This window comes from Bos grunniens, chromosome 1 (genome assembly GCF_055505025.1).
Source record: "Bos grunniens cultivar Pamir isolate PY7600 chromosome 1, Bosgru_T2T1.0, whole genome shotgun sequence".
Lineage (NCBI taxonomy): Eukaryota > Metazoa > Chordata > Mammalia > Artiodactyla > Bovidae > Bos > Bos grunniens.
In genome coordinates this window covers 98640370-98664944 of record NC_141165.1, presented here as the reverse complement: position 1 = coordinate 98664944, position 24575 = coordinate 98640370, and the positions used below count along the sequence as shown (strand labels likewise).

The 24575-nt window shown below is 38.5% G+C and overlaps 1 protein-coding gene across 3 annotated transcripts in view; it reads right to left on the bottom strand.

Moving 5' to 3' along the window:
- Window positions 1-24575, bottom strand: part of CCDC191 (coiled-coil domain containing 191) — a 98857-nt gene that overhangs the window by 42189 nt on the left and 32093 nt on the right. For all 3 annotated transcript variants that reach the window (XM_086405500.1, XM_086405510.1, XM_086405519.1), the window contains exons 8-9: window positions 15209-15399; window positions 6947-7193 (exon numbers count right to left, since the gene is read on the bottom strand). In XM_086405500.1, the coding sequence (XP_086261626.1) occupies window positions 6947-7193; window positions 15209-15399 (438 nt within the window). The remainder of the gene's footprint in view (window positions 1-6946; window positions 7194-15208; window positions 15400-24575) is intronic.

The following is a 24575-nucleotide window of genomic DNA, read 5'->3' as shown; positions in this document are numbered from 1 at the left end:
AAGAATTTATTTGTGGGAAGTGTTTGCAAGCCCACTGGGCAAATATCTACATTATATAAGACTAATGCTACCTAATAATATTTTGTATTAGCATATAGCTTAATAGTTTTTAAGGCTTTATCACATAAATCTTATTAAACAGATTTAGGTGTTATACTCAATTACAAATTCTATATAGAAAGAAACAGACTCGTTAATCAGAAAAAGTTATGCTGGTTAAAATAATGTCACAGTTAAAATGTTTCTTCTAGAATAGTTTGATTCCATGGTCTAAAGTCTGATCAGTTTTTGACTCTGTCATCCACAGTGGTGTTAGGAGAAAAATACTATGAACTATCTTGTATCATAGAAACTTCTGGCTCCATCAGGGCGCCATACTTGGGAACTCAAAGATAATTTTCATGATGATGGAAATATTTTCCATAGACTCAGCGAAAGAGAAAGATATAATATATGGAAACTCTGAAATGTTAAAATACTTTAAAACATAGCCTTCTATTTTAGAAATGTCAGTGGACATTTATTCATGAGAACACCTGCTTAAGCAATTTAGTGTCAAGCAAGGTATGTGTTTTAGGCCCTTTTAAACTTTGTGGTAATGATGCATTATTAACCCAGCAAGACTATAAAAGCCTTGAGTACAGCAACAAGATTTCTTTTGGATCACGTTAACTTCTTAAGGTGAAAATAAGAGAATGAAAGAAAATCTTAATGGTACAGATTGTACTTAACAGAAAAGGACTGAACAGTCTGGCTCAATTAGAGAAAAACACCTCTATTAGCTAACTGATAATTTCAAAAAAATTTCAAGGTATAAGGTATGTGTTCATGGTACATATGTTCCTCTGACAGTATAATTACTGAGCATCTAAGTATAGATTTTATATATTCATTTGTTCATGTTATACTGTATACTCTGGGCAAGATCAGAATTTATCTAGTAATCTATAGAATCTATTACAGCCTTTTATTTTCATTTGTTCTACTTTTTACAACTTTATCTTTTCTTGATAAAATCTTTTATCTTGACTTCAGAGATCTGAAGACTTTTTCTTGAGTCTAAATTATATACACATGTAGCAATTTTTCTGTTTTATGCAGGTAACAAAAGATTTTCTGCTGACTTCTTCCATTTGAAGATAACTGGAACTTTGTGATGTAAAAGGCTTCATACAGCTATTTACATAGAAGATTCTCTTGGGTCTCAATGGAAACAAGATTATCTAACTAACATCAAGGCAGTTAAGTTGCCTAGGGGAAGGGACCAAAATGTTACATAAATCCAAAAAAGCACCCTCATGACCCTCCTCTGCAGAGAGAGACTAAGCTTAAATTAAAACCCACCTACTTGCTGGCAGTAATCACAACACAAAGCAAGGCTGGGGATCATACAGTGCTCAATTTAACTTCACACATTTGACTTTAGTACTTAACAGCATTATGTAGAAGGGTGCAGGGGCCAGGTTGGAGGTGAGGGGGCAGAGGTCCTTTCCCGAAAGTCTTTTCAAACATGCCAAATGCAATTATGAAAAAAAAAACTGATAGGATTGACTTAATAAAAACTTAACTGTATACTTAGAGAATAAACTTATGGTTCATCGGGGAGGAAGGGTGGAAGGAGGGATATATTGAGAGTTTGAGATTACCATGTACACACTGCTATATTTAAATAGATAACCAACAAGGACCTACTGTATAGAACATGGAATTTGGCTCAATATCTTGTAAAAACCTAAATGGGAAAAGAATTTGAAAAAGAACAGATACATGTTTATGTATAACTGAATCACTTTGCTGTACACCTGAAAATAACATAATATTGTTAACCAACGATACTCCAATATAAAATAAAAATTAAAAAAAAAAAGAAAATGAGTCCAACAGGTTTCCCTACAGATTAATTATTGTATACTTAGAACACAGAATTTAAAATAAATGTACAACCAGAAAAAAATTCAAATATGACAGACCAATTAAAAAACAAAATGAAACTTAACTGTATACATAACAAACTCCACAAATAAATCAAGACAAATAACAAAATGAAAAAAATTGCAAAATAAATGATAATAAAAGCATCAATAGTCTTAAAAACAGAGTTCCTATAAATAACAAAAAGATATATAATCAAGGATAAAAATGGACAAAATGTATGATGAGACAAATCACTATTAACTTTTCTATACTCATTTTCATATATATATATATAAATGGTCCATATAAAAAATCTTGCTGCTGCTGCTGCTAAGTCACTTCAGTCGTGTCCGACTCTGTGCAACCCCACGGACCGCAGCCCACCAGGCTTCTCCATCCATGGGATTCTCCAGGCAAGAACACTGGAGTGGGTTGCCATCTCCTTCTCCAATGCATGAAAGTGGAAAGTGAAAGTGAAGTCGCTCAGTCGTGTCTGACTCTTAGCGACCCCATGGACTGCAGCCTACCAGGCTCCTCCATCCATGGGATTTTCCAGGCAACAGTACTGGAGTGGGGTGCCACTGCCTTCTCCAGCTTAACCTCATAGTAATAAAAAATGCAAATGTTGAAGCAACAGTAACATGAAAAATATTTTACCTGTCAACTTAGCAAAAATAACAAATATGGTATCAAACAGGAAAATAGGTACTTCTTTGAAACAACCTTCCTGGAAGGGCCATTTGGTAAAAGTCTTTAAAATGTGCATTCTATTTTTAGGTATTTATCCAAAGTAAAAGCTTATGGATGTGTGCAAAGACTTAGTTAGCTACTTGTTCACTAAGGCTTTGTTTATAAAAGTGGTAAACTAGAAACAAGTTAAATGCCTAGCAACAGAAAAGAGTCTAGCTTGTGGTCCATGATAGTTTCATGCAGTCATTAAACACAATGGCACAGAATGACAGTCCTTAACCAGGGCTTATTCATCAAGTTCACCTGTGGAACTTCAAAAAAACCATGGTGCCCCACACCTAGAAATTCTGATTTTGTAGGTCTGAGTCTGTGTTATACTCTCAGTTGGAAACTACTGTTGTAGAAGTAGATTTAGTGACACAGAAAACTCTCATTACATTGTGGAAAATAATTTTAGAAAAACAGACCACATTATCATAAGAAAGTATATTCTCACCAAAGTGTGTATAAAGGAACATATCTCAACATAATAAAAGTCATTTATGATAAACCACAGCCAATATAATGCTCAATTGTGTAAAGCTGAGAACCTCCCCACTAAATTCAGGAACAAGACAAGGATGCCCACTCTCACCATTGCTATTCAACATAATATTGGAAAGCCACAGCAATCAACAAGAAAGAGAAATAAAAGGTATTCAAATTGGAAGAGAAGAGGTGAAACTGTCACTGTTTGCAGAAGCCATGATTCTCTATACAGAAAACCATAAAGACTTGCTATGCAAACTATTAGAACTAATAAATGAATCCAGTAAGGGGACTTCTCTGGTGGTCCAGTGGTTAGGACTCCACACTTCCACTACACAGGGCACAGGTTCCATCCTTGGTCAAGGAGTGCACACATCCCTACTGTGCAGTGCAGCCAAAAAAAAAAGCAAAGGAATTCAGTAAAGTGGCAAGATATAAGATTAACATATTTAAATCTGCTGCATTTCTTTATACTAACAATGAAATATCAGAAAGAGAAAGCAAAAAAAAAAAAATTCCATTTAAAACTGCATCATTTTGGCACAACACTGAAAATCAATTATGCTTCAATAATAAATGAATAAATAAATAAAACTGCATAAAAAAGAAACCTAGAAATAAGCTTAACCAAGGAAGTGAAAGGCCTGAAAACTATATGCTGAAAACTACAAAACACTGATAAAAGAAACTGAAGATGATTCAAAGAAACAGGAAGATATCCCATGCTCTTGAATTGGAAGAATTAATGTTATTAAAATAGCCATGCTACCCAAAGCAATCTACAGATTAAATGCAATCCCTATCAAAATATTTGTGACATTTTCCACAGAACTATAACAAATAATCCTAAAATTTATATGGAATCATGAAAGAACCAGAAATGCCAAAGCAGTCCTGAGGAAAAAGGATCAAGGTGAAGGCATAGCCCTTCCAGACTTCAGACTATACTACAAAGCTACAGTAATCAAAACAGCATGGTACTGGCACAGAATATAGAGCTCAGAAATAAACTCACACACCTATAGCAGATTAATCTCTAACCAAGGAGGCAAAAGTATACAAAGGAGAAAAAAGTCTCTTCAGCAAGCGGTATTGGGAAAGCTGGACAGTCTCATGTAAATCAGTGAAATAAGAATATTTCTGAATACCACATATAAAAATAAACTCAAAATGGTTTAAAGACCTAAATATAAGACACGACATCATAAAACTCCTAGATGAGAACATAGGCAAACTGGACATAAATCATAGCTGTATTATATTAGATCAGGCTCCCAAAACAAAAGAAATAAAATCAAAAGTAATCCTACTCAAACTAAAAAGCTTTTGCACAGCAAAAGAAACCATCAACAAAACAAAAGTCCACTAAATAGAAGAAAATATTTGCAAACGATGCAACTGACAAGGGGTTAATATCCAAAATATACAACAGTGCATTCACCTCAATATCAAAAAAGCAAACAACCCAATAAAAAGTTGGCAAAAGACCTAAACAGACATGTTTCCAAAGACGACATACAGATGGCCAACAGGCACATGAAAGATGCTCAATATCACTAATTATCAGATAAATGCAAATCAAAGCCACAGTGAGCTATCACCTCATACTGGTCAAAGTGGCCATCATCAAAAAGTCCACAACTAATAAATGCTGAAGAGGGTGTGAAGAAAAGGGAATCCTCATACACTATTGGTGGGAATGTAAACTGGTGCATCCACCGTGGAAAACAGTACAGAGTTTCCTTAAAAAATTAACACAGCAACACTATTTACAACAACCAAGACTTGGAAACAACTCAAGTGCCTATCAACAGACAATTGGTTTAAGAGTGAGGTATATAAACACAGCAGAAGATTACTCGGCCATAAAAAAGAATGAAATACTGCTGTTTGCAGCAACATGGACCTAGATAATATCATACTAACTGAAGTCAGACAGAGAAAGACAAATATTATGTGATATCATTTACGTATAGAGTCTAAAAAACAATACAAATGAATGTATACACAGAACAGAAACAGATTCATAGACACAGAAAACAAACTTACAGTTGCCAAAGGGGAAAGGGGAAGGGGAGAGATAAAGTAGGAGTAGGGGATTAACGAATACAAACTACTATGTATAAAAGAGATATCAACAAGAGCACAAGAAACTATATGCAATTATCTTATAATAACCTGCTGCTGCTGGTGCTAAGTCGCTTCAGTCGTGTCCGACTCTGTGTGACCCCATAGACGGCAGCCCACCAGGCTCCCCTGTCCCTGGGATTCTCCAGGCAAGAACACTGGAGTGGGTTGTCATTGCCTTCTCCAGTGCAGGAAAGTGAAAAGTGAAAGTGAAGTCGCTCAGTCATGTCAGACTTTTAGCAATCCCATGGACTGTAGCCTACCAGGCTCCTCCATCCATGGGATTTTCCAGGCAAGAGTACTGGAGTGGGGTGCCATTGCCTTCTCCGTACAATAACCTATAGTGGAAAATAATCTGAAAAATATGTATATATAACTGAATCACTTGTGTTATATACCTGACACTAATAAAATATCGTAAATCAACTAGGCCTTCCTTTTCCTGTATTATGGCAAATTAGATATCCTCAATGACTTGACTGAAGAAAATTTAAAAGCTAGATAGCATTAAAGAGAAAAATCTCCATACGCTTGAATAGAGAAAAGACCAGGCTATATACTTCAACATGTTATTGGTGTGTGTGTGCATTCTCAGTTATGTCCGATTCTTTATGATCCCATGGACTGTAGTCAGCCAGGCTCCTCTGTCCACGGAATTTTCCAGGCAAGAATACTGGAGTGGGTTGCCAATAGGAGGTGGTTCCTCCTCCAGGATCTTCCTGACCCAGGGATCAAACCTGTGTCTCCTGCATCTCGTATATTGGCAGGCAGGTTCTTTACCACTAGCACCACCTGGCAAGTGGTTATCTCTAAATGATGGAATTATTGCCTATTTTTTCTTTTTCCTATTTTTTACTCTTCCTCTGTGAATCTGTTTCTATTTTGTATATACATTCATTTCTTTTTCCTTTTTGTCATTTTCTCCTGCCAATTGCCAGAACTCATACATATGAATTCTTATTAGGAAAATTAAAACTAAACATTCCCCTCTTATAAATCACAAGCTCATTTACAAGAGAAATGTCTGATAATCAAATAAGAGGTTCAGGAATTCTAAACAAAGCTTTATACATCTCTTTTTGGATGGAATTTTTCTCTTAGTTGTTTTAAATTCCCTGTCTATATTACATCTCTACCAAATTTCAACTATTCCAAAGTTTATATGTGATTATAAAAGAAGACTCATTTCAAGAAAGTCAACACTGACTGAAAGGCAACCTTTGTTCACTGCAGCAGCTCTCACCTTTTAGACGGCCCAGGCCAGGAAATCTGACAACAGTATAGTCCAGGCTGTACTGTGCTGTGTTTAATCACTCAGTCGTGTCCAACTCTCTGCAACCCCAAGGACTGTAGCCCATCAGGCTCCTCTGATGGGAATTCTCCAGGCAAAAATATTGGAATGGGTTGCCATGCCCTCCTCCAGGGGATCTTACCAGCCCAGGGATTGAACCTAGTCTCCCACACTGCAGGCAGAGTCTTTACCACTGAGCCACTAGGGAAGCCCAAGAATCCTGGAGTGGGTAGCCTATCCCTTCTCCAGGGGAACTTCCTGACCCAGGAATTGAACTGGGGTCTCCTGCAATGCAGGTGGACTCTTTACCAAATGAATAGCCCAGGCTATACAAGGACAAAGCTAAATTCAAGTATGTAATAAGCAGGAAGACTAAGCAAAGGAAAAACATCTTACTTCTCCATTTCTAGGTGGATCCTCCACAGCTGTTGCCTCCTCAAGCAGACCGATGCTTGATGACATGTTTGCACTGAGTTTCCCTAGTGATGCTGCCTCCAGCAGCTCATTCATTTTCTTCCTGGTTTCCTCCTTTGTTACAGCCAGTTCTCTCTTTAGGATCTCTGCACGATGCCAATGCTGCCATTCTGTAAAATGGTGTTGGAGAACTTGTTTCCGGTTATGCTCAGTGGCCAGTTGTTGTTTTCTAAGCAACAAAGCACTTCCATTAAAAAAGAAGCCATTTACTGCTTTTTAGTTGATAATATAAATGAAATACAAGTCTAAAGAAGTTCTAGAGATGCTACATCATAGCTCCAGTTTGTTCTTTTATTTAAGCTCAAAGGAGTCATTTTATAAAATTCCCCAGTGCAAAGGCTGTGCTCAAAGAAGAAAATGGCACCTCAAGGCACTGCCTCGGAAGAAAGAGGGACTGTTCTGTTCTGTCGCACCACAAAGACTTGCTAAATTTTTTTATTATCATAATATAGTTTCTGAGAGGTTCTGGAGGGGAAGGAGCAGAAAGAACAGGTATTCAGGTAACTACTTGAAAAAATATATGAATGGATGAGGGAGATATTCAACTATACTTGCAAATCTAAGGAAGACAGGTTTGGGAGGAGAAAGGGACAAAACTTAACAAGTGAATTGTCAATAATTAGTTAAGTATAAGACATAAAAATAAACATGAATTTACAAGGGTGAACCTTGCAGAAGGACTTGGTCAGGGAAAGGATCTCTGCAGAGAAGGACTCGTTTACCAAAGCCATAAAGTGCATGAATGAAGGACTTCCTTGTGCAGACACTTGTTAACACTAGAAGTACGTGAAGGAATACACAAGGCACTTGCTCCCACAGAGCTCACTCATAATCTAGTAGGGGATCTGGTTCACTCTCTTCCTAAGGAAGAGCTCCTTTTGATTCCTGAAAACTTCCTGATGTTAGGGGACATGACTGAGTGGAGTTGGGAACTGCCAGCTACATTCCCCTCCCAAAGGGGCTCTCAATTTGAAGACATTTTGGGGATAGCCAGGTGACAATTCAAGCATAGAGGTCTCTGAGATCAGTCTATAAGTGGATGATTATCATCTCCGAAGAAGGGAGATGTAGAGCTTGGAACTTATGTCACAACCAGGGTCCATTTTGAGATTTAAAATCTAATATTGTTTAGATACCTACTAATTTTACCTTGTAAAGGTGACTTGAATAAGTTCTCTACAACACTATTTGCATATTCACTTCTGTTAAACATATGTAACACTTAACCCTCCTCATGGACTTTTTGGGGTCATATCAAAAAAAATCGTAAGGTTTTAAGCCAATGAGTCAGAAGAACATTTCTACAGTTCTTACATGCTTAAAGTGACTTTTAAACCTTCTGTGACTGACACCTACACTAAGGAAAAAATGTTACACCATGACTTCAATATAAGCTTGTGTGTGTATGAAACAAAGTATATATAATTGCAACAAGTTTTGTCAAAGGATATTTACCCTTACTACCAGAGATGTACTCCAATGTTTCTTTTCTAATCTATCCTATTTTTTAAAAAACATACCTTGTCTTGAGGCTGATTTTAGGAACCATTAATGAGTTAAAACCCTTAATTTGAAAGACTACTCCAGAGTCACAGAATTTAACATATGTCAGAGGAGTTGGGTGAAATAACCAACTAGTGAGAGTAATGTTGATTGAAATAATAGAATTTAGGATAAATCCTAACAACAATTCTGCCAACAGCATACTTCATTATATATAATTCTTTCTTTCTAATGCAATGATAGATAAAAAATACTTGGTGATTGACTGATGGTTTTTATAGTAAAAATACAATATGGTAATAAACATTTATATATAATATTTTACTTTGATAGTAAAAAAGAAAAGGATTTGAGACTGAGTGACCTTGGAATAAAAATTTTAAAAGAAATAAGACTAATAAATCAGGTAGCAATGCAGGAAAGAACAAAGCTCAAAAAATTTCAATGTCTAAATAATGAAACAAACAAAACACCCTATGGCATTTTACTCAAGTGAGTGGAAATTGTAAATTTCCACAGGCCAGAAGATGTATGTGCTCTGTCTAATTAATGTAAAATTTGATTTACATCAATCTGGGCATGAAGGAGAAGTGTGAAGTCTACCTGATATGTTAATTTCATGTTTTTATAGCAAAATCACTGCAGATGGTGACTGCAGCCATGAAATTAAAAGACACTTACTCCTTGGAAGAAAAGTCATGACCAACCTAGATAGCATATTTAAAAGCAGAGCCATTACTTTGCCAACAAAGGTCCGTATAGTCAAGGCTATGGTTTTTCCAGTGGTCATGTATGGATGTGAGAGTTGGACTGTGAAGAAAGCTGAACTCTAAAGAATTGATGCTTTTGAACTGTGGTGTTGGAGAAGACTCTTGAGAGTCCCTTGGACTGCAAGTAGATCCAACTAGTCCATTCTGAAGGAGATCAGCCCTGGGATTTCTTTGGAAGGAATGATGCTGAAGCTGAAACTCCAGTACTTTGGCCACCTCATGCGAAGAGTTCACTCATTGGAAAAGACTCTGATGCTGGGAGGGATTGGGGGCAGGAGGAGAAGGGGACGACAGAGGATGAGATGGCTGGATGGCATCACTGACTCGACGGACGTGAGTCTGGGTGAACTCCGGGAGTTGGTGATGGACAGGGAGGCCTGGCATGCTGTGATTCATGGGGTCACAAAGAGTCGGACACACCTGAGCAACTGAACTGAACTGAACTGATAGCATAAACAGCTAAAAGCTGCACTGGACTCTTGACTGTCAAGGAGAGGGATTATTTGGATAGTATGAAAAGGCAAAGAGAAAAATACTTCTGGAAATATAACAAAAGACTAAAGAGTTAAAAAAAAAAAAAGTGGGTTGAAAATGCATGTTTATTATTGTGTTCAGAGCTTTCCCTATAGTGAATATGCAGGGATTCGAGGATGTACTTGGGTTTGTGGGAATGGTAGGAACACAGAAGCCAGGGATCCAGAGACAAGGCTGGTTCTGCTCTTGCTCCCTTGTGGTTCCCTTCAGCAGAGTGACACTTTTGCAGACAAGCCCATTTTTATACCTTTAAAATGATGATACTAAAAGCATAAATATTTCTGAAACTGAAAAATCACTTCTTAAAAGCTCAGTCAGATGTGATTTACTTCGGCATGCTAACCCAAAGAAATAGTTCCAAATAAACATAAAATGAAGAGGTCCTTTATGGATCCTGTCCCAATATGGTTCCAGGGTGAAATCAGGGAATTTCTGATAAGAGTATATAAATTGATCATTATAATTATATAACAAATGCAGAGAAAGGCTGTCTCCAAAGAACTAAGTAGATAAAATGTAATAGGTCCAAATAGGAATTTAAATATGAGCCAGGCTGCTCAGAATCAACACCTCAAATGCTACGTATCTGTTGATCTAAAACACTAGTCAGAAGAACACTAACTAGATAGGGGACCCTGGGTAAGCAACTGAAAGTGTCTCAGATTCCGCTTCAAAAGTGGTGTCATTCTAACAACAAGCCCTATACTGCCCCATCGCACAGGAGTCTGTTTTTAAAGATGTAATTAAATTTTAAAAAGAACCTGAAAATATAGAACAAATGCATGTAAGGTAACAGCCCTATCTAAGGACAAGACTATTAGATATCTAAAAGGTCAGTGTCTTGAATTTTTTAAAAGGAAGTGAGAAATGATAAACAAATAACCATATGCTAGTGATCCAATAAGAGTGCTGAAATCTGATGCAGAACACAAAAATAGCAACGATGCAAACAGCTGCATTTGGGGTGAGCGGGTTCAGCAGGAACAGGAATGCATAAGCTAATGCATTCTGAAATGCACCAGGTAGCCCCCTCCAGGGAAAACATGGAAGATAACACAATTCTACTTTAGAGAGATTTAAAGTGAGCCAGCCAGGGCAAGTCTGGCTGGTCCTCCTGCCTCTCTGGCAGACACACTAGGAGCTTTACCAGCTTTGGATGCCACGTAATTTCTAGCCTCTCAAATGGATACTGCGATGAGCATGAAGGGAAGGGCAGTGGACCGTGATTAACAGAGATGCTTCGTAAAAGACTGCCCTGCAGCACGCTGAAATCAGGAGTTCAGAAATGGGGACTACCTGACAGTCTCTCGTCAGTTCTGCCTTCCCACCCCTAGCTAGCCTGGCGGGTTCACCCCAGCCTTTCCCACACAAGCTGAGTATGTACTGGCTTACCAGTTTTCCCCTAAACTGAAAAATGCTCTCTTCTACTTAGTCATGATCTGTCTCTCTCAAAAGATGGGACCCAAGAGTTCCTATTTTTAAAAAGCTGCTTGGGGGACTGTAATGCATGATAGCCAAGTCTATGTCACTCCTAAGTTTTTTATCTTATTGCGCCTTCTGTTGCAATTATTTTTAGTATTTGGGTAAATTTTTAACTTCCCCACTTAGATTGAAAACTCCTAAAAGGCAAGAATGTTCAACACTCTTTTTAGTTCCTCTGCAGGTACTTAAGAAAAAGTCTACTATACAGTAAGCATCAGTAAAGCCGACCAGGTGAATGAATACATGCTCTCAGACAGAATAAATGAATGAGTGAGTGAATAAATGTCACGGTTTGAAGGATGACAAAGGGCCTGCCACTGTACTCCCCAATCCCCATCACTGACATTTTGGGCACTGTTTGCAGACACTGCCTAATAAAGTGTAAGTTTCCTAGGAGGGATAACATCAAATTGAGGAGTACAGAGACGGAGTATGAGGAGCTAGAGGGACACAGGGAAGAGATGAAAGCCTGGTCCAGGAAAGGCCCAAAGCACTTGTTCAAGGGAAGGCAGGGTTGAGGATACTGTGGAGATTAGTAAGAGAAGGACAGAGATGCTTCCCAGGAAAGAACTGAGGAATCGGGAGAGTAGGCTCAGGAACGGTGGGGAGAGGATGTAGAAAACAAGCCCTGCTTCTTCCCAGTGTGTCCAGGCTGGCTGTAAATGGAAGGAATATGGTGGAGAGGCGGAATGGAAGATCTGGAGCCAACTTTCAAAAGTGAATATGTTAAAGAAATTACAAATACAGTTCAAGTCTAATACCACCACGGCCAAGGGTCTAACTCAGCATTGTGTGCCACCATTTCGTTGTAGTACCTGAGTGGCTAAATCCTTAATTAAGAGTTCGGGAATATCTGTCAATGTTCCAACTGTATTACAATATTGTACTGACATTCTATATACACCAAAACTACTTTTAAAAGAAAAAAGATAGACAAAAATTCCTATTAGGGAATTTTTAAGAAAATTTAGAAAATAAACCTTTAGAAAAAGGTGTATCTTTCAGGAGAAATACATGGATGAGTGAGGCTCTGAGCACAAGCTCAGTAAGAAAAGAAGGTGACTAAATCAGGAATGAGAAGAGAGGGATTTATTGTTGCTCCAGAGAGAAAGTGGGAAGAACAGAAAGGAAAGAAGGCAGAGAAAGAAGCCCCAAATGCTGGGCCCTGCAAGGGGGACAGGCCAGTAAGAGGAAAGCCCAAGTGGCAAAAACAAATGTGGATTCAAGAGCTGGAGCCTCAGGTCAGAGCTGACATCTGAGAAACAGACACAACACATGATTTTCATGTCCAGGTGAATGGGCTGAAGAACCAACGATGTCCTGTCCATCTGTTAAGAGTTATAATTTCTATAATGGGTAACCCATTTACAATAAGTGCTCTCTATCCTTTGATCTCACTATTTAGGAAAAAAATGCTTGAAAATGTATAGAGTTAAATTATAGAAGAAGAAGCAACCAACTTCATTCATCCACTGGCTCACCTATTATTCATCAATTATGTATTTAGCGTTTACAGAGAAACTGGGAGAAACTCTGACGAGCATAGCAAAGGGGATCCTGGCTCTCCTGACACCCTTAGTCCCACTGACACTTCTTGGTTTCTGCTTGTAGTAGCTACCTTTGAGCTTTTTTCTCTACCTCTAATAACCCAACCTTCTTTGCACAAAATCACCCAAAAATTTCCTAAAACAATCTCTAGAATGAAGAACAACATGCAGAAAGCCAGGGATTTGTAGGAAAGCAACATGAAGGACAGTGTGGCTCCTTTTCTATATTTCTACCTTGATTTGTTATTTATTAATTACTGCTCTTGTTTCACATCTACAACCATCTAGAGTCAACGGCAATATACCTGAAAAACATGACTGTCTTAGGGAGCCATCACCTAGATTTTCTTTAACTAGGAGCAGCATAGTATAGGAAAAAGCATCTGACTTAGCATCAAAAGGACCAGGCTCTAGTCTTGGATGGGCTACTTGAAGCTTTATGACCTTGACAGAGTTGTTCATCCTTTCTGTGCCTTATTTTTGCAATGTGTAAAATGAGGGGCTGGATCAGATACTCCTTGAGGTATATCTTCCTACTCGAAGAGTTTCTTGCTCTAAAGGTTTATAGTAAAAAAAAATTATTATAAGTTAAATATTTTCTAACTCTGACAGTTAAAAAAATGTAGTATCTGTGCTTAGCATTTAAAAATAGACACTTGAAAATAATTCACAGATATGAGACAAGAAGTTCTAAGAAGATCTTTAAAAAAAAAATTGGCACACAGTGCTATTATGAAATCCCCATTTAGTGCTTTTATATTTAAATAGCTTAATTGGAATGGAATCTCAAGTTCTTCAGATTTTTCTTCTATAGGTTTCTTCTTCTGGCATGTAAATTTCACAGACCACTCTGAACTTTAACATCTTAGTTTCCACTCCTGTTATGCCCTCACTCATGATGTTTCCCCTTTGCAACATCTCTAATTTCCTTCGCTTTTTTATCCAACAAATCCACCCAATTCTTTGGTCAATCACTGGGTCCTCAAAATTTAGAAGTAAATTGTAAAATGCTCCTCCCCCACACTGAAGATATTCCCTCAGCATACTGTAGGAAAGGAAAATTGTCTAAGTCACCATCCTGCTTAAAAACCTTCAGGCATTCACCTTTATCTACCAAAGAATGCCTAAACTCCTTGTCTTACCATTTAAGGCCTTTCACAAGTTTATGAACTTGACAACCACAGGCTTGATGATTTCCAGCCATATTTCATGCCATCATCTCACTCCTTACTTCTACTGAGGAACATCCCACTAACCGCATGCAGAATCCAACTTAAGACCCATCTTCTTGATAAAGTCCTTCCTGATATTCTGTAGGAGCCTCCTCAGTTACTTCCCTCTAGTAGGTTCTCAACAGCCAAAGGAGATACATTACAAAGTATATAATGCTAGTCCACACCTGTACTATTTCTAGATTTCATCTTCCCCACAAAACTGAGTTCTTAGAAGATAAGGGGTCATGCGTCAGGCTCCTACGCACCCACCCCATGGCCTGATGCTGTCACGGTGATGCACAACTCCAGCGTGACACTCCCTTCTATCAATACATGATGATACTTTCACATACGATTCATCCAATTTTCCACCCAGAATGAACAAGAGGATCGCTGGTTGAGAAGTGATTAAACCCAAGACCATGAACTGCTCCCTCCAGCTTTCCTCACCAATAAACAAATGGTTCCTTCCACATCTATGATTTTGGTTCAAGAATGCAAAGTTGAGCTTGGAAATCAAAAGAAGAAAACATATTGAAAGTTGATAGAGCAAAAGAAAGTTTTCTTTGAGGACAAATTCTGTGTCATTCACAAGTCTAAGAGGGAACTGATATAAAGGTGTCAAAAACCTCTAAATAAGATGTGGGGAAGTGGGAGAAATCATTCTTGCAAGGTTTGCTCTCCCAAATGGATGTTCGTTACCTATGCCTGTAATTAACATTCTATGTGAGGACAGTGATTTCTATCAATGAAAATCACTAGCACATAAGCTAAAATCTGTCTCCTAAATTGTAAGATGGTCCAGGGTGCAATGCTACTATATCAAAGGACAAGGGAAAAAGCATAATACTAGCTTCCTTTAAAAAAAGAAAAGCATGTACATTTGTATATTTTAATCCAAATTTTTTTGCTTATAATGTTCAGTTAAAATTTTCCAGTTTGGGATGTAACAGAGAAGAACAGTGATATATTTTAAATGTAAATGAGATGATTCCAGTGAACAGCATTTTTAGAGCTTATTTTTGGGTTCTTCAGGAGGAAACATGTCCTACATAAACATAGAAACATAAACGTATGTCCTACATATACATTTTCATAGTATATAATTCATGGTATTAATACAAATAATAGTACCTGTTTTCTTCTCTAAGGTAATCTTCTATGGCTTGAGTCTCTCGCCCCAACTTCTGGGATCTCGTGTAGTCTCTCCAGGCCCGCAGGACCTTCAGTTGCAACTTCCAGTCGGACAGGGTCCCAGCTTTCCCCAGCTTAATCCTATGATCAAGAATCAGCTTGTGCCAGGCAGAGAAATACCGTTTTTGACACTGCAATGGAAACATTGGAAAATCAGTGCTAGGGTTTCTAATATCTACTGATGGGAACCCTCTCCTCAGATTTCCCCCTCATACTTTTTCTAACAAATCTAGGAACTTGATGGAAGGGGAACAGACAACTGCTTTATGCCAATAATGATGAGAAACACTCAAGTCTTGCAGCTAAGGCACTATCAGCCTCATGACTTAAGCTATTACTACAATATTTAACTCTTGTCTTAAGGCACTAGTCCTACATAGAGCTGGAGTAGCTGTCACATCTAAGATCTAAGTTAAGAGGCCTATTTGGGAGACTTGAAAGGTCTGCTTCGCAGAGATCTCCCGTGCCAGACTGTCTTGGGGCTTCAATGCCAACGGGGAACATCACTGATGTCCTACACAAACGAACATAGGAGATCCCATAGCATGGAATGCAGTTTCTGGTGCCTCGGAACAAGACAGCTAAAAATGGCTTCAGCTGAGCTACCACTGACCACGTCAGGGTTTTGGTGAGCACTCCAAGAGAAACTAGATACCCAGGCTGCTTGCAATCTTCCACTATATGTATCTGACAACAAATCAGACAAGGTATACTGACCCTAAGGATGTCCCCAGAGGAGTACTTATGGTCCCAGGCTAAGACCTACATCTTCTATTTTCACATTTTATGCTCCTACTTCATCAAATTACTTTCAGTTCTTGCCTTATACCAACCACACTGTTTTTGCACTTCCCCATTTATGGTCATATTAATTTCTCTGTCCTTTTATGCCCTCTCTTTGCCTGATGACTTCAGGAGTCACCTCTCTCAGGAAGCCCTCCTATTACCAACTACTCTCCCCACATGCAAGTACTCTTCCCCTGGGTTGCCAGAGCAACCTATGCTTTCTACAGTTAAAGCAGTCCTCATACTATATTATAGTCACCTGATACCAGTCTTCACAAGACTGTGAGCCTCTAGAGGAGGGCCTGGCAGATCTGAGAGTGCACCACATGTGCATGCTCAGTTGCTCAGGCATGTCTGACTCTGTGATGCCATGGACTGTAGCCGCCAGGCTCCTCTGTCCATGGAATTCTCCAGGTAAGAATACTGGAGTGGGTAGCCATGCCCTTCTCCAGGGGATCTTCCCAACTCAAGGATCAAACCCAGGTCTCCTGCATTGGAGGTGAATTCTTTATTGTCTGAGCCCCAGGGAAGCCCCGTACTACATGTGGGGGGCACTACATAGAAAGTAACTGCATAGAAAGTGACTCTGGGAGGTCCAAGAGGTACCTAGCAACCAGCGTCAAGAACTTGGGGACTATAGCAGGGTTGGCCCTATTTACTGCTTCTTTCTCTTTAAAAATACTTATCCTTCACTATTTTAACATTTAGTAAGCACCCATTGTGTTTGAATTTTGGGATTCTGAACAAGTTTTTTTAAGATATAATCTCTGTGTTTGTGAGGTTATAGGGAGAGAGAGTATATAACTTAAAGACCAATAACATAGGCGAGCATAGGCTGGAATTCCTAGAATAGCTCATTTGGCCTGAAATATTTTCCACAAAAGAAACCGATTATATTGTCATTTAGACAAACTACAAAATCTTGTTTTTTATAATTTTCCATTAGGAGAAACCACAAAAGTCTTTAAATAGTCCTTGTTCCTTCTCCATTATGTCAAACGAGGACAGATTTTCTAGACTTTCACCTTAGATCCCATAAAAGGAAAAGCAGGAAGGATGGAGAAAGTAAGAGAAAAGGGAGGAAGGACAGAATGAATGAAGGGAAATTCACTGAACATAAGATACATTTTTAGTCATAACAAGGAAAAGATGCACAGCTGCCTGTTGAGGGGGTATGGTTTTTTATTATTATTTGTTTATCTATCCCAAAAAATACAGCATGAAAAAAATAGTGTTAACTTGTGCACTGTAGTCTAAAGAAAACATCATATCTATTTGCCACATTCACTTAAGAGTTTCTTCTTAAGTGACTTGATGAAATATTCTATATATAGGTAACTATCTCTAATTTTAACTCCTGGAATATTTCTAACAATTAAATAGTACAAACATAATCCACCTTGATGATAATAGCACTATTAAGAGTGTCCTTCTTGGATTTCCACATTCTTTATCTCTGTAAAATTCAAAGCATTTCCCATGTACTATTTTATTAACTCATAGACCATCATTACAAAATAGACTCCAGATATTATGATTTACCTTACCAAGCCAAATTTCAAATTTAAAAGGGATAATGGCTAAATTCACAAAGTGAAGAGTTCGTGGTATACCTAAAGCTAAAATGAAAACATTCAGGCATCCTGATGACCCTAATATACCAGGCTATGGAGAACAGTGTGGAGATTCCTTAAAAAACTGGAAATAGAACTGCCTTATGATCCAGCAATCCCACTGCTGGGCATACACACTGAGGAAACCAGAAGGGAAAGACACACGTGTACCCCAATGTTCATCGCAGCACTGTTTATAATAGCCAGGACATGGAAGCAACCTAGATGCCCATCAGCAGATGAATGGATAAGAAAGCTGTGGTACATATACACAATGGAGTATTACTCAGCCATTAAAAAGAATACATTTGAATCAGTTCTAATGAGATGGATAAAACTGGAACCTATTATACAGAGTGAAGTAAGCCAGAAAGAAAAACACCAGTACAGTATACTAACACATATATATGGAATTTAGAAAGATGGTAACAATAACCCTGTGTACGAGACAGCAAAAGAGACACCAATGTATAGATCAGTCTTATGGACTCTGTGGGAGAGGGAGAGGGTGGGGAGATTTGGGAAAATAGCATTGAAACATGTATAATATCATGTATGAAACGAGTCGCCAGTCCAGGTTCGATGCACGGTACTGGATGCTTGGGGCTGGTGCAATGGGACGACCCAGAGGGAGGATAGGGGAGGGAGGAGGGAGGAGGGTTCAGGACGGGGAACGCGGGTATACCTGTAAAAAAAAATTAAAAAAAAAAAAAAAAAAACTTCTCTTAAAGAGGAAGAGCAAATTATTTGCTTTTTTTATACTGAAAGAGAAAGAATTTGATACATCACTTACCTCAGTAGAAAAGCACTGCTGGAAAACATGAATTTAAGAGGGGGAAAATTTGAGTTTGTAAACGCCATAGTCAATATATTAATATTTCTTTAAAAATACTTAAGTTTAGACTTTGAGAGCAACATGATCAGTTTTGAAGGTCTGTAATTCAGTTTCACTACATAGAAGTTAATAGCAGCAAAGTGACATACTCATACGGTAACTGCTCTCTTGAAATCACCTTGCCATTGGTTTTTATCCCTGCCAACTCAAAAGAGCAACCCAGCAATCCCATTTAAATTAAAAAAAAATAAAAGTATGAATCAATAATCACTTGGTTATTCTTGATTCACAGTAAACATTATTTAGACAAACAGGAATCCCATCAAAGTGCTTGGAAGAAAATATTTGAGAGAGGAAAAAAGTCTTGGTTCTGTCTGCTCTGGGACAAGATGCTAGCACTCTGTTCTTACTGAGAACAGACAAGAAGTGACACAGCTGACAGTCACCATCTACTTATCCTTCCTATTATGTTCCCCCAAGCAGAGTCCCCACAGTGCTCAGGCCTGCTTCTCCTCTACAGTTCTCCACTCTGGAACTACAGAAGGGCTCTATCCCTTTGCTCTATGAAACAAAAACTATACTTAAAATCAAAGCTGGTTGGAAAAGGAACAGATTCTGCTTAAGCCAGAGAACCATGTTTGAACAAGGCAGACAACTAGTCTTATCTCTCTCTGCTTTTTACCTAGCTCATTTATTTCTGCACCATGTTTTTATGTCTAATACATTCTCAAATAAAGTCATTTTCTCTTTTGCTAACTTCTAACATCTCTTTTTTACAGTTGTGGTGATAATTAAGACTTGTTACAGGTAAATAAAATGCTGGAAATCACTGTGGGAAGAACTGCTCCTAAGTACATATCCACTTGCACTGCAGGCAGATTCTTTACCGACTGAGCTACCAGGGAAGCCCAATGTTTAAAATAAAATACTACAAAGTGAGTTCAAAATTGGAAAAGGAGTACATCAAGGCTGTATATTGTCACCTTGCTTATTTAACTTATATGCAGAGGACATCATGCGAAATGATGGCCTGGATGAATCACAAGCTGGAATCAAGATTGCTGGAAGAAATATCAACAACTTCAGATATGCAGGTAATACCACTGTAATGGCAGAAAGTGAAGAAGAACTAAATAATTTCTTGATGAGGGTGAAAGAGAGTGAAAAAGCTAGCTTAAAACTCAACATTCAAAAAACTAAGATCATGGTATCTGGTCCCATTACTTCATAGCAAATATATGGGGAAAAAGTGGAAACAATGGCAGATTTTATTTTCTTAGGCACAAAAATCTGTGGACAGTGACTGCAGCCATGAAATTAACAGATATTTGCTCCCTGGAAGAAAAGCAAATCTAGACAGTGTATTAAAAAGCAAAGAAATAACTATGCCGCAAAGGTCTGTCTAGTCAAAGCTAAGGTTTTTCCGGTGGTCATGCATGGATGTGAGACTTGGACCATAAAGAAGGCTGAGTGCCAAAGAACTGATGTTTTTGAACTGTGGTGTTGGAGAAGACTCTTGAGAGTCCTGTGGTCAGCAAGGAGATCCAACCAGTCACTCCTAAAGGAGGTCAACCCTGAATATTCATTGGAAGGGCTAGTGCTGAAGCTGAAGCTCCAATACTTTGGCCACCTGATGCCAAGAGCTATTTCACTGGAAAAGACCCTGATCCTGGAAAAGACTCAGGGCAGGAGGCGAAGTGGATGGATAGAGGATGAGAATGTTGGATGGCATCACTTACTCAATGGACATGAGTTTGAGCACACTTCGGGAGATAGTGAAGGACAGGGAAACCTGGCCTGCTGCAGTCCATGGGGTTGCAAAGACCTGGACATGACCGAGCGACTGAACAACAACTACAAAGTGAAATTTAGAAAGTTTTTAAGTGAAATGCTTTTCTTCTTTCAAAATCTTCTACAAAACATCATTCAGTCATTAAGGATTCCACTCAAGAGAAGAAATGACAGCTCACTCTGCTAAATTTATTACCTGCACTGGAGTTGCCCTCCTTTTGTTGGCAAGAAAAGCTCTTCCCTGAAGTGTAATCACACCGCTGTCACTGGGAATGATTGACGTTAGGTGGAACAGCAATTTGCTATCTAATCTTCATTGTAATTCTAACCCTGTCACTAGAGATGCTTGTTCTGATTAATGAACTGGGTAACTCATCAGAATTCCTCTGCTATTTCCCTTTTGTCAGAAAGCGCAGTGATAATTGCATCAAAATTCTCAGTCATGGAAAAATAAACAATGAGTTGTAAAGAGGACAAAAATGTCAACAAGTTTACAATTTATTTTTGCCGAATGGAACTAACTGTGGTGCAACTAGTGGTCTAGGGGAGCCAACCAAGGACCGAAGGTTAGAAACAAAGGGCTCAGCTGACTCTTGGCTGCTGCCAGGCCCAAGGAAACAGACGTCCTAACACTACACAAGAAAGCAATCCTCCACATCTCTTTTCCTTTTGGAGGACAACTATCTTGAGGCAGAGGACCCCACAGACACTAAAAAGTGCCTGGAAGGTGGAGGGGAGGATCTTTCAATTTATTCATATGGTGTAGCACATTGATCTGCATATATTGAAGAAATCTTGAATCCCTGGGATAAACCCCACTTGATCATTAAAAGGTATATGATCCTTTTAATGTGTTGTTGAATCTTGATGATATAGCACTGAAAAACTGTACCCTATATCCCATCTTACTCCTGATTTGAGAAAATTATTGTGCCCCCCCAACCCCTGAACACATACACTCTTATAACTACATAAATACATCAATGAAAAAAAGATCAGTTTTCAGCACTCAGTGCTAAGACCTGGATTTGCTGTTGGGTTTCATGGAAAAGCCTAAACTTTGACAACCAGTGCTATGTGAAACACTCACACTGGCTACAGACAAAAGGTACTTTTGTTATGGACTGACAGCTGTGGTGTCATTTTACTTCTGTATTTAATTTTTTCCCCTTCACTTTTTTTTTCCCCCCTTCACTTTTAAACTTCAAAAAAAGAATAAAACCCACTTTATGACAGAAATTTGACAAACATATCCAAAAGCAGAATACAAGAATAAACCCCCTCAGTCAGCTTCTTCTGGAATTTAAAAATAAATTCCAGACATCAGATATTGTATCATTTCACCCACAAATGCATCAATATGTATTACTAACACAAGGACATTTTGTAAATTCTTCTTAATTCTTCTAAGAAGCTTCAATCAATAATATTGCTGCAATTATCTAATTCAGTTTCACCGCAGAAGTAGCAGAATTTCAGAAAGCAATTGCTTAGTTTCATCATATTACATTTTTAACCAAGAAAACACTCTGGGATCTTTTAAAGAATGACATAGTACAGTCCATAATCTGACTCTTTACTAGGATAGGGCTCCTTTCCCAACAAAGCCTGTAACAATTTTCATAACCTCAAGTCTTCAGAGAAGGCCAAACTACCAGTCCCCATCATCTTCTCTTTCATCCCCTTCTAAACCTTCTTCCGTCTTCTACCCATCTCTACTCCCTGCCCATTCTCCCCACCCTAGCACGACTGTATCCTCCCCACCCCCCACCCCTGGCAACTATAACCAAAAGTACAGTTTACCTCAGAATATATTAGACAAATGCTGGATCCACCTCTAGTGTTGTCTGACAGAAGACAATGATGTGAAGTCATTTGTCCTCACCCATATGGTTCTTAAGATCCTTATAAATATTCACCTGAATGTCTAGTGTTCAGGGGAAAAAAGATATTCTACTCTGTATAACTTAGAGAATGGGCTTCATTTATGCCAAAGACTCTTTTATTAACTTTTTAAAAAGCATAATCTAATCAACACTTTTAAAAAGATTTAAAAAAAAACACATGCTTCTGAATTTGAACCTCTTGGATCAAAATGGCATTTTGAAAAGCAAAACACCATTGCAATGTTTTGATAAATTGGCTCTCTCTCCCTGTCCCTTCTGTTAGAGGGGAGACTAAGGAAGAGTATAGTAACAACTAAATACATAGCCTCTTTACTAATACCAACAAAATTTTATTTAGAAATTTTCCACTGAGTGGCTATATAAAGTAATACATAATAATGCTTCAAAGTCGTCCTAAAATGCACACCACATGCTACCCTTGGTAATAAGAGAGGAAAGTTACATGAATTCCAATATTCTTCATGTGTGTGCCCAACATTTCTCTTACTTTGCAGTTTTATATGTAAAAAGGCTTTTCTTTCATTTCCTTGTCCAAACATAAGACAACATTATCGAGAGGAGAACAGCAATTGCTATGTTTCAGCTCAGAAATGGTTGTGTTTCAGTGCTATGTAGCCAGTCCTGCAAAACTAAGATCTCTGGGAGGGAATCATGACGTATAAATGAGGTTCTTACCTACATTGTACAGGAGGCAGTGATCAAGACCATATCCAAGAAAGAGAAATGCAAAAAGGCAAAAATGGTTGTCTGAGGAGAACTTACAAATAGCTGTGAAAAGAGAAGAGAAAGGCAAAAAAGAAAAGAAAAGTTATGCCCATTTGAATGGAGAATTCCAAAGAATAGCAAGGAGAGATAAGAAAGCCTTCCTCAGTGATCAATGCAAAGAAATAGAGGAAAACATTACAATGGGAAAGACTAGAGATCTCTTCAAGAAAATTAAGTGATACCAAGGGAACATTTCATGCAAAGATGGGAACAATAAAGGACAGAAATGGTATGGACCTGACAGAAGAAGAAGATATTAAGAAGAGGTGGCAAGAATACACAGAAGAACTGTACAAAACAGATCTTCATGACCCAGATAATCACGATGGCGTGTTTATTGCGCCACCTAGAGCCAGGTCACCCACCTAGAGCCAGACATCCTGGAGTGCGAAGTCAAGTGGGCCTTAGGAAGCATCGCTAGGAACAAAGCTAGTGGAGGTGACGGAATTCCAGTTGAGCTATTTCAAATCCTAAAAGATAATGCTGTGAAAGTGCTGTACTCAATATGCTAGCAAATTTGAAAAACTCAGCAGTGGCCACAGGACTGGAAAAGGTCAATTTTCATTCCAATCTCAAAGAAAGGCTATGCTAAAGAATGCTCAAACTATCACACAATTGCACTCATATCACGCTAGTATGCTCAAAATTCTCCAAGCCAGGCTTCAACAGTACATGAACCGTGAACTTCCAGATGTTCAAGCTGGATTTAGAAAGGACAGAGGAACCAGAGATCAAATTGCCAACAGCCACTGGATCGTAGAAAAAGCAAGAGAGTTCCAGAAAAAACATCTACTTTTGCTGTATTGACTATGCCTTTGACTGTGTGGATCACTACAGACTGTGGAAAATTCTTAAAGAGATGGGAATATCAGACCACCTGACCTGTCTCCTGAGAAATCTGTATGCAGGTCAAGAAGCAACAGTTAGAACTGGACATGGAACAACAGACTGGTTCTAAATCAGGAAAGGAGTACATCAGGCTGTATCTTGTCTCCCAGCTTATTTAACTTATGTGCAGAGTACATCATGAGAAATGCTGGATTGGATGAAGCACAAGCTGGAATCAAGATTGCCGGAGAAATGTCAATAACCTCAGATATGCAGATGACACCACCCTTATGGCAGAAAGTGAAGAAGAACTAAAGAGCCTCTTGATGAAAGTGAAAGAGGAGAGTGAAAAAGTTGGCTTAAAACTCAACATTCAGAAAACTAAGATCATGGCATCTCGCCCCATCACTTCATGGCAAATAGATGGGGAAACAGTGACAGACTTTTATCTTTTTGGGCTCCAAAATCACTGCTGATGGTGACTGCAGCCATGAAATTAAAAGATGCTTGCTCCTTGGAAGGAAAGTTATGACCAACCTAGACAGCATATTCAAAAGCAGAGACATTACTTTGCCAACAAAGGTCCATCTAGTCAAGACTATGGTTTTTCCAGTAGTCATGTATGGATGTGAGAGTTGGACTGTGAAGAAAGCTGAACTCTGAAGAATTGATGCTTTTGAACTGTAGTGTTGGAGAAGACTCTTGAGAGTCCCTTGGACTGCAAGGAGATCCAGCCAGTCCATCCTAAAGGAGATCAGTCCTGGGTGTTCATAGGAAGGACT